The 15,939-nt window shown below is 34.5% G+C and overlaps 1 protein-coding gene across 4 annotated transcripts in view; it reads right to left on the bottom strand.

Annotated features, from left to right (window-relative positions):
* The window catches only part of LOC146591685 (histone deacetylase 9-like), a 29,913-nt gene that overhangs the window by 1,868 nt on the left and 12,106 nt on the right, over nt 1-15,939 (bottom strand). Inside the window, exons 2-6 of one of the 4 annotated variants that reach the window (XM_085312425.1) lie at nt 14,880-14,935; nt 14,550-14,637; nt 10,039-10,158; nt 9,614-9,711; nt 3-740 (exon numbers count right to left, since the gene is read on the bottom strand). In XM_085312425.1, coding sequence (XP_085168551.1) covers nt 722-740; nt 9,614-9,711; nt 10,039-10,158; nt 14,550-14,637; nt 14,880-14,935 — 381 coding nt within the window. In that variant the 3' untranslated portion in view covers nt 3-721. Of the gene's footprint in view, nt 1-2; nt 741-4,979; nt 5,038-7,906; nt 7,962-9,613; nt 9,712-10,038; nt 10,159-14,549; nt 14,638-14,879; nt 14,936-15,939 lie in introns of those variants that run through there. The other 3 variants (XM_085312424.1, XM_085312428.1, XM_085312426.1) reach the window with 3 other exon arrangements.

Raw genomic sequence — 15,939 nt, 5'->3', positions numbered from 1 at the left:
TGAATAAGCAGATAATAAATTGTCATTTTAAGATACAAGGTGAATCATTTTCCATAGAGAATTCTTCAAGTGGGGGATGATGTTATTAACATCAGATGAAGTTAATAAACCATAGAGAATGAGAAGTCCTTATCACAAAGGAACGGAAGTACTTGCAGAGGTTTAACAACTGTTGTTACTTAATCTAGAACATATGATAGTCTGGTGTGGGGAACCAATAACCCCCCAACTTCCTATCAGCCTAATTATGCAGGTATAGAACTGTCTATAATTTTGTCATGAAATATGCTCTTTTACTAAAACAAAATAATTTTGTATATGTGCATCACTTTTCTGATATTTTTCAGAAGGAGACTTTTTCCAGATGAGGAAAAAAAATGTATATATATATATAAATTCTCCAAATAACCTGACAGCAAGGGTACTAACTTCAGATGTGATGAGGTCAGGTTTAAGTTCCTGATTTGTAAGAAAGGGGGATAAGAAATTATTTTAAATCACTCAGGGTAGGGATTTTCACTTAAAATTTTTCAGCTTACTAGAGCAACGTCCTCACCATGAGGCTACTCATGCACGTTGTCATGAAAGGGTTTGAAATGCGCACTTACTTGTTTTCTTGGAAACTTTGAAATAGTTTTGGTTTTGTTCCAGTGTAGAAGAAAATCACATGTCAAAACCACGGACAGTTGCTACTTACTGGAACTGCTGTCTTTAGTCAGCTCTACTTAGTAATGCACATCCTGCATAGGAGGAAGAAAGCAGCAAGGTTCTGTGAATTTTCTGAGAGTGAGAGAAAAGACCCCCAAAGCTGCATCTTCTCTCTAGCCCTATGATGTGCATGTACTCTGTACCAGGAGATAAGAGAAGTGCTAAACAGTTTCTGCATAGCCTGGGCATAGTTATTTCCAGCCTGGTTTATACTGCATGGTAATGTTTTTTTGTTTCATTTTTTAGTATTTTTTGATATAAATTTATATCTTTGATAACTGTATTTTCATTGATACCTGGTATCAATATGACTATAAAGATTTTGATAGACAAACATATGAATCAGTTAATCAAACACAAATCAATCAATACAAACACAAAAGCTTACTTTGTTTCAAGCCATGACAACAGTTGAAAATGCTCATGTATAATCTTAAATCTTCACTTGCTTAACTATGTTACATGTAGTCAAAATAGCTAAGATAGATTCTGCCACCTTTACTCAGTGAATAGCTTCTGCTTTCACTCTTTTAACTAGACAGATGACTCTTACAAGAAGCTACTTAGCATAAATAATAATACTACAACTTAACCTTGACTTATGCTGATGTACAGAACTAAGAAATGCTTTAGTTAATGACACAGGTGACCGATTCACTTCTAAATCCTGACCCGTAGGAGCAAAATTGAGCATATGTGATCATAGGACAAAGATCACGCTTTGCATGAAAAAAATACAAATATGTCAAACATCATAACTCTCAGTATGACTGAGCATTTTTCTAATACTGCCTGTAAGAAACAATTCACATCTAGGAGCTTGAAGTCCGATGGCTTCCTTCACAGTGAGTAACAATTTGTTTTTCAAGTAGCTGCATTTATTTAATGGATTATTAGTTACCCAAGCAGTACTGCTAGTACAAGATGATCACGAGTCATAGACCTCTCTGAATTTTTTTCATTAGATACTATTTTTGAGAGTTTGTATTTTCATAACTTCAGATATCTCTACAGGACTAAAAGCTAAATTAAAAGCATAATGAAACCCTCAGATTTGGGACTTTAATTACATCCAGGATGGAGAAACCTTGAAAGATATTGCAGCCCTGAGTTAAGTGCTACTCATTATTATTCAGGATTCCAGAATCTGACTCTTGACAGATTTTTCTATTTTCTTTGGACTTACTGGAGCTTTGTTTACCAGAATATATTCTCTATGCAAAAGGCATGTTCTTTTCATTCCATTGCTTTATGGGCAAAGTGTGGTGCAGGTACACAAAATTATTAGAACCAAAAAATATTTCAAAGGAGTTACTAGTGCAAAAGTATGAGGACATCTATAAGCACACACATGCCCTGGAGGTACACACACAAACTTACACAGAGACACAGGTGCGTGGGCACCTCACAATACTTCTTTGCAATCCTGGTAACATTTGAAAGGAGGAAAATAAAAACTGCATTTCTTTTTTCTTCTTTAAGTATTAAAGGAAGAACAGTGGAGGTCTCATTAACTAAGCTAGCTAAAGGAGGCATGAATAAGAACTGTGTAGCTGAAAGGCCTCTGTTTCTGCTGTTCTTGAAACAACACTTCTGTCTGATTCTGGATAATGGGCTTTTAATAAAAATATCCACCAAAGGAAAACAATTAAACAATACATAAAGCACCAGGGTGCAATCTAGTGGTTCTGTTACAGTCTGGAGCTGTTCCAGCAGAGAACATGTGGATATTTTTTACAGGCTACAGTGTAGTTCTCAAAAGTTATTATAAAGCAACAAAATTTAAATTGGACCTGGACATCTACACAATTGCTCAGTGTTGCTGTAAGACTTTCAGTTCAGGCCTGAAACTTATCTCCATCTAAATACTGCAGATATTTTTACTTTCAGGGTAAAAAAAAAAAAAAAAAAAAAAAAAAAAAAATTGTACTCTTGCTGCTGTTTAATTTCTTCCAGGATGTTTCTGGTGATATTTTCACCTTTCCATCAAAGTATTTGACAATATGGCAATTCTTCATCCATTTGCCTCTATTCTTTCATCTTTCTGGTTTGATAAAAATTGGAAAACAGTTATATTGGAAAAGAGCTCAGGTATATTTCAATACTTTGAAAACTACAGAGCATGTATTGCTTGGGGTTTTAATCAAATAGTTTTTAACCCGAAGCACATAAACTTGACACATGCCATATTTTATTATCCTTTCTCCTCCACCCCCTACTCTGCCATGTCAATAAAGGAAACTGTGCATTTGTAGAGAAGTAAGCCGACATTAATTAATTTCTGTAATGAAAGATTTCATTTCTGTAGACGCAGTGAATGAAAGGAGCTTCATATGTATTTTTAAAAATCACAGTACTGTTAAGGTGAAAGTTTAGGGTAGTTTGGTGAGAAAAAGTTGGATTTTCCAAATAAAAATAAACAAGTAGGAAGAACAAGAGGTCACAGGATATAAACATTGTTGCCAGTTTTAGTTTTATGGTGAACTTTGAAGTATAACAAAATCTTGAAAAGCTGTTTATACCAGTGTTTCAAATACTTTTAACCCTATTTCTCCATTTCCTGAGAACACTGTCCCTATCCTCACAATATAAATCTAAATGCCCTGAAGAACTGTCAAAAAACAAGAAAACAACGCAAATAACTCCAAACTATTCAAAAGCACAAATCTTTGCAACTATTCAATATGCACATATGAAACTTATATACTAAGATGTCTGAAGAATATTAATCCAAGTAAACTTCCATCAAAAGAAACTGTTAAAGCACTTTTAAGTCTTCTTTTTTATGGCTGTTTTGTCTAGTTATCTTTGAATTTTCTTAAGATATTTTCCATGACAGAAGAGGGGGAAAAGACATATTTCTGGTTGAAGTGCTATTTTAAAACCATTAGGAAGAAGGGGACGAAATCAGAAATGAATAACTAATTGCAGCTCTAAATTACAAATCTGAAGAATACTATGGGTGACTGAAAGCAAACTGTATACATACTTACAGAAACTACTTTACAGATAGATACAGCTTCCATGACTGCGTTCTGTTTTGTTATAGTGCTCTACGTAAAAACCCTAGCTTTTCCGAATGGTACTATGCCCACGAGAATGCAGAAGGATTGTGGATAATTAGCACTCATCGTATGCCCATCTGTATGTGGGTAAATCATTATCTGCTTCTTGTACTCTTGCCTCAGATATTGTGTCTTCCTCCTTATGAAGTAAAGTGCCAAACACATTGCTGTCAGCAAACAGACAAGAGAGATAACAATAACTGAGATAATCCTCACCAGTTATTATAAAGCAAAGTATTGAGAAATAAATAATTTATTTTCATTAGCAAAGGTAAATATGGCATTTTGTTAGTCTGAGACCATTTACTAAAACAGTCAGCTGGTAACACAATAGATCAAGATTCTGAAGATCTTAGTTCTTCTTTCTTCTTCTAGTTCTTTTTTTTTTTTAATGCACATAAGGCCATGCAGCCTATTTTGCTTTTTTGTTTCCCTTTCCATGCCTTTTATCTTTTTTATGTCTTTACACTGCAGTTTTCTTAAATCAGAGACTATTTCTTACTATATTTTTTAGTTCAAACCTAGCACAGCGTAGCCTCAGCAGCAGCCTCTTGACATTACAGTCCTAAAAATAATAGCACTAAGTTATGGATAATTAGAATATTTAAAAAAAACTTTATTACTCAAAAGCTATTGAATAATATTTATCATAATATACCAGTGTTCTATTACTTAGTGTAGTTACAATATAGCTAGGTATAGCTATGAAAAATGTTGTTTTTTTCTCCCAGGTTCTTTTGTTAAGTTTGTCAAAAAACAATGTTTCTACTCAGTCATAGAGTTACACAATATTGCAGAGTAATGATGTCAAATAAAGCCACAATAATATTTGAAATAATAAAAATCGATGGTTCGCCCTCATGTGGTGTATTTAGTTCATTTCCAGAAAATAGAAGAGCTTCAGAGATGAGCAAATAAATTGATTATGCAACTGGATACATTTCTAAATAAAGAGAGATTGAAAAGATCAGAAATATTTACTTTCAAGAGAAGACAAATAAGAAGGGACATGACCTAGGAAATGGAAATATATTTAAGATAATAGTTAATACAGAAAGGAAAGAATGTACACTTCACCTACACACAAACATATAGACTTTTAATGAAATTGGAAGACTATAGATTTGAGACAGGAAAATGATTTTTTTTTTTAAGACATACATATTTAAAATCTCAATACCTACAGATCAAATGATGAAAAAACTTCACAGGATGCACAAAAAAATAAAGCTGCTATCTCCACTTCTTTAGCAAACAAAAAGTTCTAATAAATAAAATTCAGATGAAAATAAAGTAATATATATTAATACATACTATATATGTGTACTTATATGAAACTATATAAGTAAAACATGGGACTATTTCCTTTTAGTTTTCTTTTTAGGCTTCATGTATGTCATTTTAACTTAAAAAGCCAAGAAAATTCATGATTAATACCTACGTTGAAACAGAGTTAAAAAAGAGAATATATTTGAAAAAGAGCAAAAATACATTTATATAGACTTTTCTTTTTATTAGATTCAAAAGTAAATGTCATCAAACCAGAAAATACAGAAGTAAGATTAAAAAATGGGAGGGGTCAGTATCATCAATGCAGTCTCTCAAATAACCATAGCTATACACTGTAAGGCCATAAAAAATACAAAGAATATTTTTAATGTTTTTGATCAGCAATTATACTACAGAAATTTTTAAAACTTTGTTTACTTTTTCTCCCAATCAAAACAAACACTAGGAACTGCAAGAAAGACTGAAGATTTTCTACATACCTTTGTTTTCTTTCATTTTTATACTTTAACATGTCTAGATTCAAATTGACTAATTTTGAATTCCTTTTGTTTAAAATGAATATTTTGGACTAACTCTAATTTTGAAATGTATTTTAAATTTTAAATTTTTAAATTTTAAACCATTGATGCAGTACTTTGTCCTTAACTCTCTCTTGATGTCATCCATGTCATGTGAATTTGCTAACGTTCTTAAATTCAAATCATACACAACTGCTAAAAATCAAATTCAATATTATCATGAGCTATTTCTAACATTTCCAAGAAATACACACACACACACACACACACACACACACACACACACACACACACACTTATTTTAAGCAAGCTTTATGGCAGTTTCACTGACGTGCTGTGATTGTTTTATGCTACGCTGGAGTGGTACAAAGCAGCCAGAGCACACTGGCTGGTTAAGCTAAATTTACGGCTCCTTTGTTGAATAAAAGCAGTGCACAGCAGTTGGAAGGCACACGCCAGTTCCTTCTGTCTCTTGCATCTCCCCAACTCTTCTGAACACACATATTTTTTTCCTCCTGCATTTGCTATATTCTACTATATAAAAACACATCTCTCTTTCTAGTCTCTATAAACTCTAAGTACATACATGCACATGGACACATGTACAACACAGACCTGTGCCTCTGTCTGCTGCCTCCTTTACTGAGCACATCTGGTATATGTAGGTTATGAAAATAATTATTTTAACATGAGTAGTTGATCATTGCTCTTATTTTTTCTACAGCTGTTGGCAGAAGTTAGTGGATTAGATTCTCATAAACTCTTGTGTAGAATCACCATCTTAGAAGACAGCCACCATCTTCCATTATTTTCAAAGAGGTTAAAGTGAATTTAGCTTATATAGGTGAAAGTGAATGATGGAACAAAACTTTCTAGGGGCAAAGATATCTTGGTCTATGAGAATAATGGAAGAGATGTGCTTTTCTTTATCACTGAGAAAAAGAAGAGGTGGCTTCCCTTTAGAAAAAGTACATTCTTTCAAGGATTTCTTTAGATAAACCAGTTGCTTAGCTATAATAAATATCAAACAAAATATTTTGGCAAAATGAAGACATGTATTGTTTTTGCTATTGCATTTCTTTTTCATTCTATGGAAGCTTCTATTTCTCACTCACATTTTTACTATCTCCTTGTTCCTAAAGTGAGCAAATATTTCTTAAGAAATGCAAAAGAAACTGAAGGGCGAATATATTTTCTTATACATGGAAATCTTCATCTTCAAACTGGCTACAACCAATTAAATTTGATTTTGCACTAAAAAGAGTGAGCTTAAAAATACCATAAATACTCTTCATGTAGCACTGAATCCAAAATGGCAGATACAAACCAGCATCCTTATTTTTCCTGTTGCCCACAAGACTCCCAGTGGAGCCACTCTTTCAGCATGTTTTTCAAGTGATTGTTCTATGTTATGCCTCTAACTCATCTTCAAATGCACTGCATTCTTACAGATGAAAGCTGATGGTGGGGTTCTTATTTCTCAAAAGAAATAGAAATATTTTCTAGGAAAGTTTGGAGAAAAGAGATTGAGATGGAACTGAGATTCAATCACAAGATTTAGGTAAAATAGATTTACCTAGTGATGTATGCAGCTGAAAATCAGAAGTATTCACCTACTTAAGTGTGTACATGCTTGTACAGCTCTAGAAACAGATTCCACTCTAAGAACTGTGTTCATGATATCAAATATATCATTTATCTATCATATATACCTGATTATGAGCAAAAATCTAGTAGCAGAAAAGATAGCCTTCTTCTCTTTTTCTATGGACATAACCATTCAGAAGGTTCTCTGCTGTGAAATTTGACAGTCAATCAAGCAGTAATGAGGTACCTAGAGTCACGGTTGCCAACACTTCAAATATGTGCTGTGTACAATTGGAAGAAACTAGAGCTCTGCCGGTGAGAAAATGAAGATTATGTGCACAATTACTCTTACCGCTCTGACCAGATGCATAGTAAATGACTATCTGGCTCATCCTTCATAATTTACAGAGTTTTGTGTTCAAAGTTGCATGCAGTTTGCTTCACTGATACCCACCCAAACTGTCAGATCAGTGATATCACATCCACACCAGGGTGTACTACAGAGAAGCCAAGGTCTGTGCCCAGGCAAGAAGGAGCTTAGGGTGGAAGAAAATTTTTCCTGGTGTTTCTGCTCATTTGGATATAGCAGTATCTATTGCAATCAATATTATATTTCTTCAAAAAAAATTTTAAAATAGCAGTTAGCAATTTATCGTAATGTGGAAATGTCACTTGCATAATACAAGCATGAATTACAGGATTAAATTGATACATTTAAAATAACAGTATTACCTTTTGAATCATTGACAATTTGTTTTCAGGGTGATCCTAATCATTACACTGAGTGTATCATCTGCTTTAAAGGAATTACAACTAATCAGTCATGTAATGGTATGACTGCAAATGATTCAGTGTGTAAGTTAACATAAATTATACTTTCTTGAAAAGTCTTGTTTTGCCCAGGCAAAATTGACATTGGTTGACATTCCCTTTAACTCTGAAGTACAGTAATATGCACAGCAGCAATATTAGTTGCTCGGCACTGTTCATGAGTATGCCTTACATTAGACCTGTAAAGAACATACCTGGACAGCTACTAAGCCCAAGTATTTGTTTTCATGATAACAAAGGTGCCAAATATGGTAGGAGTCTCAGTTACTCAAGTCTTTTGTTCAATAAGCTGAGATCAGCATTGCCCACAGGGCTAGATGGCCATGTTACTTATGTCATTATCAGTGTAGGTAAAATTTAAACCAAGAATACCATCCAGTACCCTCACTTCCATAAAAATTCAACAAAGAATAAGGTAGATCTTGGAAAGAGCTTGAGGAAACATTTAAATGTAGAAAATCTGGAGCCTACAACATTAAATTATTTTTTAGACTCTTAAGTACAGGCAAATGACGTAAACAAAATTCAAACCCATTTCACAAAAACAGTGTAATACAGTGACTGTTTTAGGCCATTTCTGTGCCTAGGGCTTAGACTATGAATTCAGGTGTGTTATTATGAGATACTTTGAGTACTTTTTTATGGATAACCAAAGAGTGCTTCAGAAAAAGATCAGAAATGAGTCTTATACTTTCTGTGATGCATTTTTGATAGAATGTAGGTCAAAAGCTGTAAAAGGCAAACGTATAGTTTCAAATTACAAGTCTTGGAAGTGATCAGAGATGCATTGTGGTTATTTCACTGCCCTTCTTACATGTCAGTTTTCACTAGAAGGTTGTGTTCAGATATGTAGCATTTGCTAAATCTTGAGGGGCAAGAGCTCACTAAACCCATTCATGGGACCGCTTTACAATGAAAGGAAACGATGTGTGTAAGATAGGACTACTGAGAGAATAAAAGGGCATGTTTTAAACTAGTTCTCTCTCCACTGGTCTCATGAAAATAGAATTAAGTTTATGATGCATCACCTATGAAAGAATGAAATTTCATTCAGAAAGCTATTGAAAACAAAAAAGTACAACATAAAACATTTCATCCTTACTGATATGTTTCACAATTTTTTATTTCTCAGTAACCAATATTTCACCATCATATACATAAAATGCCAACATAGTCAAATTTGTGAGGATCATAGTGAGACTTTTATGTTAATGAGGAATGCTGGATTTAGACCATTCACATTGCTTTGTATCTGCTATGTCTGCATGTAGCTGTAATCAACATGAACACTAATATTTTTCTTGTGTCTGGTATAATTGCTTACATTTAAATTTTGTACATAGGGAAATAAACAGCTCAGAGTCAGTTTACCAGCATGATATAACTATGACAAAATGATTGAATGATTAAATCATTAAATACTTTTTTGTTATTGTTCATTCTGATTGGGTGACAACAACAATTGAATAACCTATGTATTAATCCCAATAAGTTTTTAAAGTAGGATTAAGTTGGTTTCACCATGGGTTTTCCTCCTTTCAAAATTGCCATAGTTGTTATTTGTGTACTTATGTTCTATATCTAGATTTTGTAACCTTAAAACAAAGTACCAACCTGAATGCTGTAAGATACTCGACATCTCCCATAGGAGGGTCTAAGCCACCTGTCCAAGCAATATTTATGTTATATCCTTCACCAAGGCCACTTCCAACCTGAAAAACAGAAAAAAAAGATGACAAGGATTGAAAAAGAGGAAGAGGAAGGAGGAAAAGAGAAAGAGGGAACAGGAAAAAGAGAAAAAATCTGAACCGTGTTTTAGAAACAAACATCAAACATGTCAGATCAGCCCAGCCTTGTTTGACAAGAACTGCTCTGGGTTATGCACTTGTTCTACACTGGTCCCCTGGTCCCAATGGACAATTTGGTAATCTGGTGTAATTTAAAGAACCAGAGAAGGACGAGAAAATTAGGGGTAATCATGCAACGCAATTACCTGAAAGATACAAATAAAAATGGGACTCTGAAGAAATAAACCTAACCTCATTTGGGGCTCCACTGCCGGGGAAGAAGTTGCCTTCATCATAGCGATGGAGGGAAACATACAGGATGCTGGGGTCAGCATAAAAAGCCTGCTGTGTACCGTTGCCATGGTGAACATCCTAAAGGAGAAAGAAAACAGATGACAAATGTAATAATGTCCAACTTGGTGCAGAGAGCTCAGTTCTGCTTTCTTTTACCCTCTCTCTCTCTCTCTCTCTCTGTTTCTCTCCCTCTCCCTTGCCCTCCTTTTGTCTTTCCCTTTCCCCCTCCCTTCACCACCCCATACTTCCTGAACTTTCAGGCAAATTACTCTTTAATGCACTCATTTTTTAAACTGGCTTCTAAAAATCAGGAAACCATAGCGAGCATGCCCTGGAGACTCCAGATGAGCCGTCATTGAGAAATCCCAGTCCTTTTGTACAATTAGATATTTATACACCGGCTCTTTGTACTCCTTGCCTCAGTGATGGAATCTAGCATCCTGTTTTATGGAGGAATTTTATGACTTATTAACTGCCAACAGTTCATAACCCCTCAGGCTTAATTAACTAGCCTCATTGGCCTCTGAAGAAAGACTAATGTTTAAACTACAAACTAGTATTTTGCAGAAGGATCTATGGTTTACAGAGCTTTTTCACAATTCTTGACAGAACACTAAACATAAGTGTATTCATTGATTTGCCAAGTTCCACTATTGAGGTCAAAGGCTTTGTGACCAGCTGAGTAAATTGGCTTTCTTGAAACATTCAGTTCAGTTAGCGGTCCCTCAGCAGTTAGATCCACATCAAAAGAGATGCCAGATGCGGAAAGGACTTCATACTTCATTTTTGCAAAATCATGACGGCAACAGTTGAAGACATCAGAATATGATCTCATTAGCTATTAAATCATCTGGTAGATAGGATGGTGCCTTCCACAATCAAGAAGTGACCTTGGCCAGGCTCCATATTTCAAACATTATATAACCTCAGCGAAAAGAAATTCTATGTCATTAAATAAAATACTGAGAAAGAAACACTAACATTAAATCTATATGATAAAGGTTAATGATGCGGGCTTTTTTTTTTTTTTTTTTTTTTTTTTTTTTTTTTTTTTTTTTTTTTTGTACACATGAAATTTTAAAATTTTACAAGTGAAATGTAAAATCCACTTGTCCTTTGGCAAAGCAAAAATTTTTTGTAAAAATAATGTGTAAAACCTTTTTGTAAGTTTCTGCATGGATTTGTAAGAAGCTGAAAATTATAGATATTATCAATTCTCCTCCTTTAGTCAATCCATTTAAAATTTCTAATTTTAACATAGAATTGAGAAGGAGAATAGACAAAGTACTCTGAAGAGAAACATTTCTACTCAGATTTATTTATTTTACAAATGTTCTGAAGTCTGAACTGAAATTAGTACTAGAAAACCCACAGTCATTTTTTCCTCAGGATGTCTAGACTCCAGGAAGGTTCAGGTTAGGTCTATGCTGTCAACAACAGAGAAAGCACTGCCCATTGCTTGCACCTTTTGCCAGCTGAGGTAGTCCATGACTTTCATCCATATTGCTCTGGACTCTCTAGATTGATCTAATCTCACCTGCACTGTATTGTTCTTGACTTGGACCTCCTCTGGGACCTATCCGGGGTAATATTATAACGATTCTTTTCTTTTCTCAGTTGAAAGTGTTTGAAACAATATGAGGATGAAGTCACAGCCCCATTGTACAATGCTGAGGTTAAATGTAACTCATCCTGGGGGGCTGGAGGAGCATATACTAACGTGAGAGTGTTGGAGGTTTGAAGGCAGCCAGTGTAGTGTTAGAGCTCTTTGAGTGGAAAACAAATTCAAATGTGGCATGTAGACTAATCCCTGAACCAAATCAGTTCTCAACTGAGGCCAAAATAATTGTTTTACTCTAAAACAGACCCCAGATCACACTAACATACATTCAAGTATGGATGATCTTGGGACTAAAGATGCTGCAACAAACTGAAGAGTTATGTTGATCATATAGATATATCTAAAGAAGATATACCTAAAAACATAAGAATACTATGCTTCGTGATTTTAGATTAGTCTTTATTTTCCATGCATATTAGGGGGTTGGCATGGGGTTTAGGTTTCTTGCTACAAAAGTTTTCAAATGACAAGAAAAGAGATTAAAAGGTAAGGCAGAGCCTTTTTCTGATTACACAAATCTCAAAACTGGCTTTCTTGTTTAAACTTTAACTCCATCAAGGATGTCTATCTTTTGAAGAGCAGAAATTTTTTGTTAGACAAAGATATCTCTGCTGTTTAAGGCTGCGTATGTTAGTTACCATGTGTGAAATGTGTTCAGATTCTGGCTTTTGTAGATCCAATGCAATCAGAATATATAATTCAATTCAAAATTGGAGGTTTATTCATGTGGTGGAAAGAGAAAGAAAAGCTGACAGACCGATCTTTTACTTTAGTGTAGAAAAAAAATGAAGGAAAGATTAAAAATAAAAAGGCTAAGAATTTATATATGAACACATGTAGCAGCTATGAAGATTACTCTTCATCTCTAACTAGAGTACAGTTTAATGTATGGGATTGAATATTATACTTTAACATTTATATTGTAGTAATATGTATAGCTGCCAATCAGCCTAAGGTCCCGCTGTGCTAGTCACTGTCAAATTATAGTCTTAAAGGTTAATTTTAAGTCCAGTGCCTGTAATTCCGTTCTTTCAGGTGCCCAAAGTTCTCTTTGATGGACATAAAGACATCACTATTAACTGATTCACTCAGTCAGTCAATTTGGATTGTAATTTAGCCATAGTTTGCATATAAGAGGTTTTCCTTATGGATTTTTATGCATCATTGCACTGACCATAGAGTAGACTAGAGACTGGACTGTAACTGCTCCAGGAATGAAGTAATCTGTGTCAGCCATATATTTTTCCCCTTTCACCAGTTGAGTTATTCTGACCAATGGGATAGAGTAAGAGAGAGACTGAGTGTTCCCTATCTGCTTTCCTGAGTAAGGACAGGCAGCTCCACAGGTAATTATTTGCACAGGTAATGATTTACACATTTAACTTTACTTTGCAAAATTGAAGCTGAATTCCTAAGTACTTATTGGTTGAGTAGGTCAAATGGAAGTGATTTCTTTTTCTGACTCAATGAATGTAACATTTACAGTCAAAAAGACTTAAAAGTATTCACAAAAATACAAGCATTGAATAGGCTTTTTTTATTCATAAACAAGAATAAACATAGAATTCACCTTTGGCCAACATTTACTGCAATAAAACTCAATGAACTGTAAGATTCAAGTCAGCAAATGGATACAACATACCATGGAAGTGATTTTTTTTCACAAACACTGGTTTCTTGCAGTTGTTTATTGTGTTCCTAGGTGATAGCACAACACTGAGAAATATCTGAAAAACTTCCTCAGAATATCTAAGTTAGCCCTATACTAATTTTACTGCTTATTTTTCACTTGATATTTCTTTCTCCCACACTCGCCCTTTCTCTGCTTCTCTTCAACAACCAGTATGCATGTTTAACTGAACAAAAGTGCTAGATGGTAAGGCCATGACTTCACAATAAGATTTAATTATGAGTGCAGATATGAACAAGATTTAGACTATTAAGCCCTGCACTTCAAAAACCCTTTAACATATTTTGTCTTTAAATCTTTTATCACCTGCAAAAATTAATTAAGTGCAGATGTAACAGGTTAGGTTTTGATGCCAGGGTTCATTTCCTGTCTATGCTTTGTCAGACACCCTATTACACCTCCTCGTGAACTGTAGGAAAACAAAAATGGTGCTCATAAATCAGGATTCAACTTTCTTCGGGCTGTGGATTGGGCTGAACCTTTAAGTGCAAGGCAGAGTTCCAATTCATTATTCATGAAAATAATATAGACAACATGCCAAATGTCATCTGCATTTAAATAATCCATTTGTTAAACCTATTAAGTATTGTATAAGAATGCCTTCTATTAAAATACAAGACTAATCCAATGAAGCTGATTTTTAATCATGTAGTTTTCCTTCAGGGAACCATCAAAAACTGGCATACATGATTTGAAAACTTCTTAGAGGGAATGACCTGCTGATTTGTTTAATAATAACGAAGTTAAACAACAAGTCGAATCATTGCTAGCTGGGGGAAGTGGCCAATTTGGTTACCAAAGCAACAGCATTCTTTAAGCACATCTGACTATTTAAAGTTCGTATTCTGTAGGGAAAAGTAAACTTGGGTTCTGTAGGGTTATTTTAACAGTGGAAGTATCAATTCATTTAAGGACCATAAAAGTTGCCCTGATCTGTGCCTTCTTCTCATTAAATTGCAGTTAACACCATTAAAGTGAAACATAGATGTTTATGGCTGCAGTACTGCCATCCTGGCTTTAATGAGTTCCCAAAATCAGAGGAAATGCACACCTTTATTACTTGTAGGTATTAAAAGCAGGAAAGCCTGACATATAAATACAAATTCATTATCTTTTATCTAGATGCAATGAAAGCATGGTGGTTGCAAGAATACATACCAGATCTACAATCAATATCTTGCCTATATTTAGTTTGTCTCTCAAGTATTTGGCAGTAATTGCAATCGAATTAAAAAAGCAGAACCCCCTGTGGAATAGAGAAGAACAGAAATAAGAAAGCAAATCAGTCAGGAAAACAGTTATAAATAATGTTCAGAGCATTTTAAAAAATGCTATATGATCTCTGAGGCCATAAATCTGCTTCTGGGAGTACCTAGAAAGCCTTTTCAGTCATCTGCTAACAATTACCGTTCTTCAGAGACATGCAAAATGCAGGTGATTGCCAGTAACCTTAGTGCTCCAAGATGGGCAATATTCCCTGGTACTTACATGGCTGTTGATTCTTCAGCATGATGGCCTGGGGGCCTTACAACAGCAAAACCATTCTGTAGGAACAAGATAGGTTTTCAATTATCAGCTTGGGGAGAAAAAAAGTAGTTGACTCAGTGCAAAATAGAGCAGCAGCAGGAGGATTGAACTCTATTAGTGGCTCTTGAGTACATTTTTCTATCCAATCACCCTTTCATATTTTTAGCAAAAATAATATATTTGAGAAAAATGGCATATAATCTTATATAAATACATACAAACACACACACATGCATATGCATGCCCACACAACATGATCAAAAGGGGAGGGAAAGGCAGGAAGAGAAAGCTGTCATTATCAATTCTGTTGTTTAGAATTCACACTTAAAAGACAGCACAGACCACTGATCCATTCTTGTTCTAAATTAATGTAGTCTAACATTGCTCAAGCTAGAGACACTTCAAACTAAAAGTAGCTTGAGGTATATATTTTAAATGATTAGTCAGTATTGACTCTACCTCCTGTATGGACTAAATGATAAATTCAGACACACACACATGCAATTCCTAAGAGTAGAAAAAGAGGACAATGAATATCCCATATTTCTGCAGACCATAAATTAAACTAGGGAACCTGCCAAGTTTGCAAGTATAATCGATTCCCTAAAGTCAATATCTCACACGCATTCTGGAATTTTATAGAAATTTTCGCAAATGGGAACATTAGGATCAGTGAAGATCAAGGAATTTTTAGCTTGTAGATTTACTGAAGATAAAACAAAAATGAAGTCCTCCCCCTCCACGAGGCAAAAGGAAGATGCAGAAATATTGACAAGGCACCTCTGTTCAGAAATGTAGACTATGTATTCAAAAACAATGTACCATAAGGGACACAATATCCAATTCCTCTTACAACTGTCATACTCAGGAATAGCACAATTAATCCATCAAATTTACTCTTTGTTTCAACTGATCAGGACATTTAGTTCTCTTTTATATTTAGCTATATTCTTCACATCAAATTAATTATAACTAACATATACATAAAAACAAGAAGTTATAATTTGTGCATGATAATATC

Source organism: Rhea americana, unplaced genomic scaffold, assembly GCF_003343005.1.
Source record: "Rhea americana isolate MKP2758 unplaced genomic scaffold, rheAme1 scaffold_363, whole genome shotgun sequence".
Taxonomy (NCBI): Eukaryota; Metazoa; Chordata; class Aves; order Rheiformes; family Rheidae; genus Rhea; species Rhea americana.
Note: the sequence above shows the minus strand (reverse complement) of the source record. Positions and strands in the feature narration are given on the sequence as shown.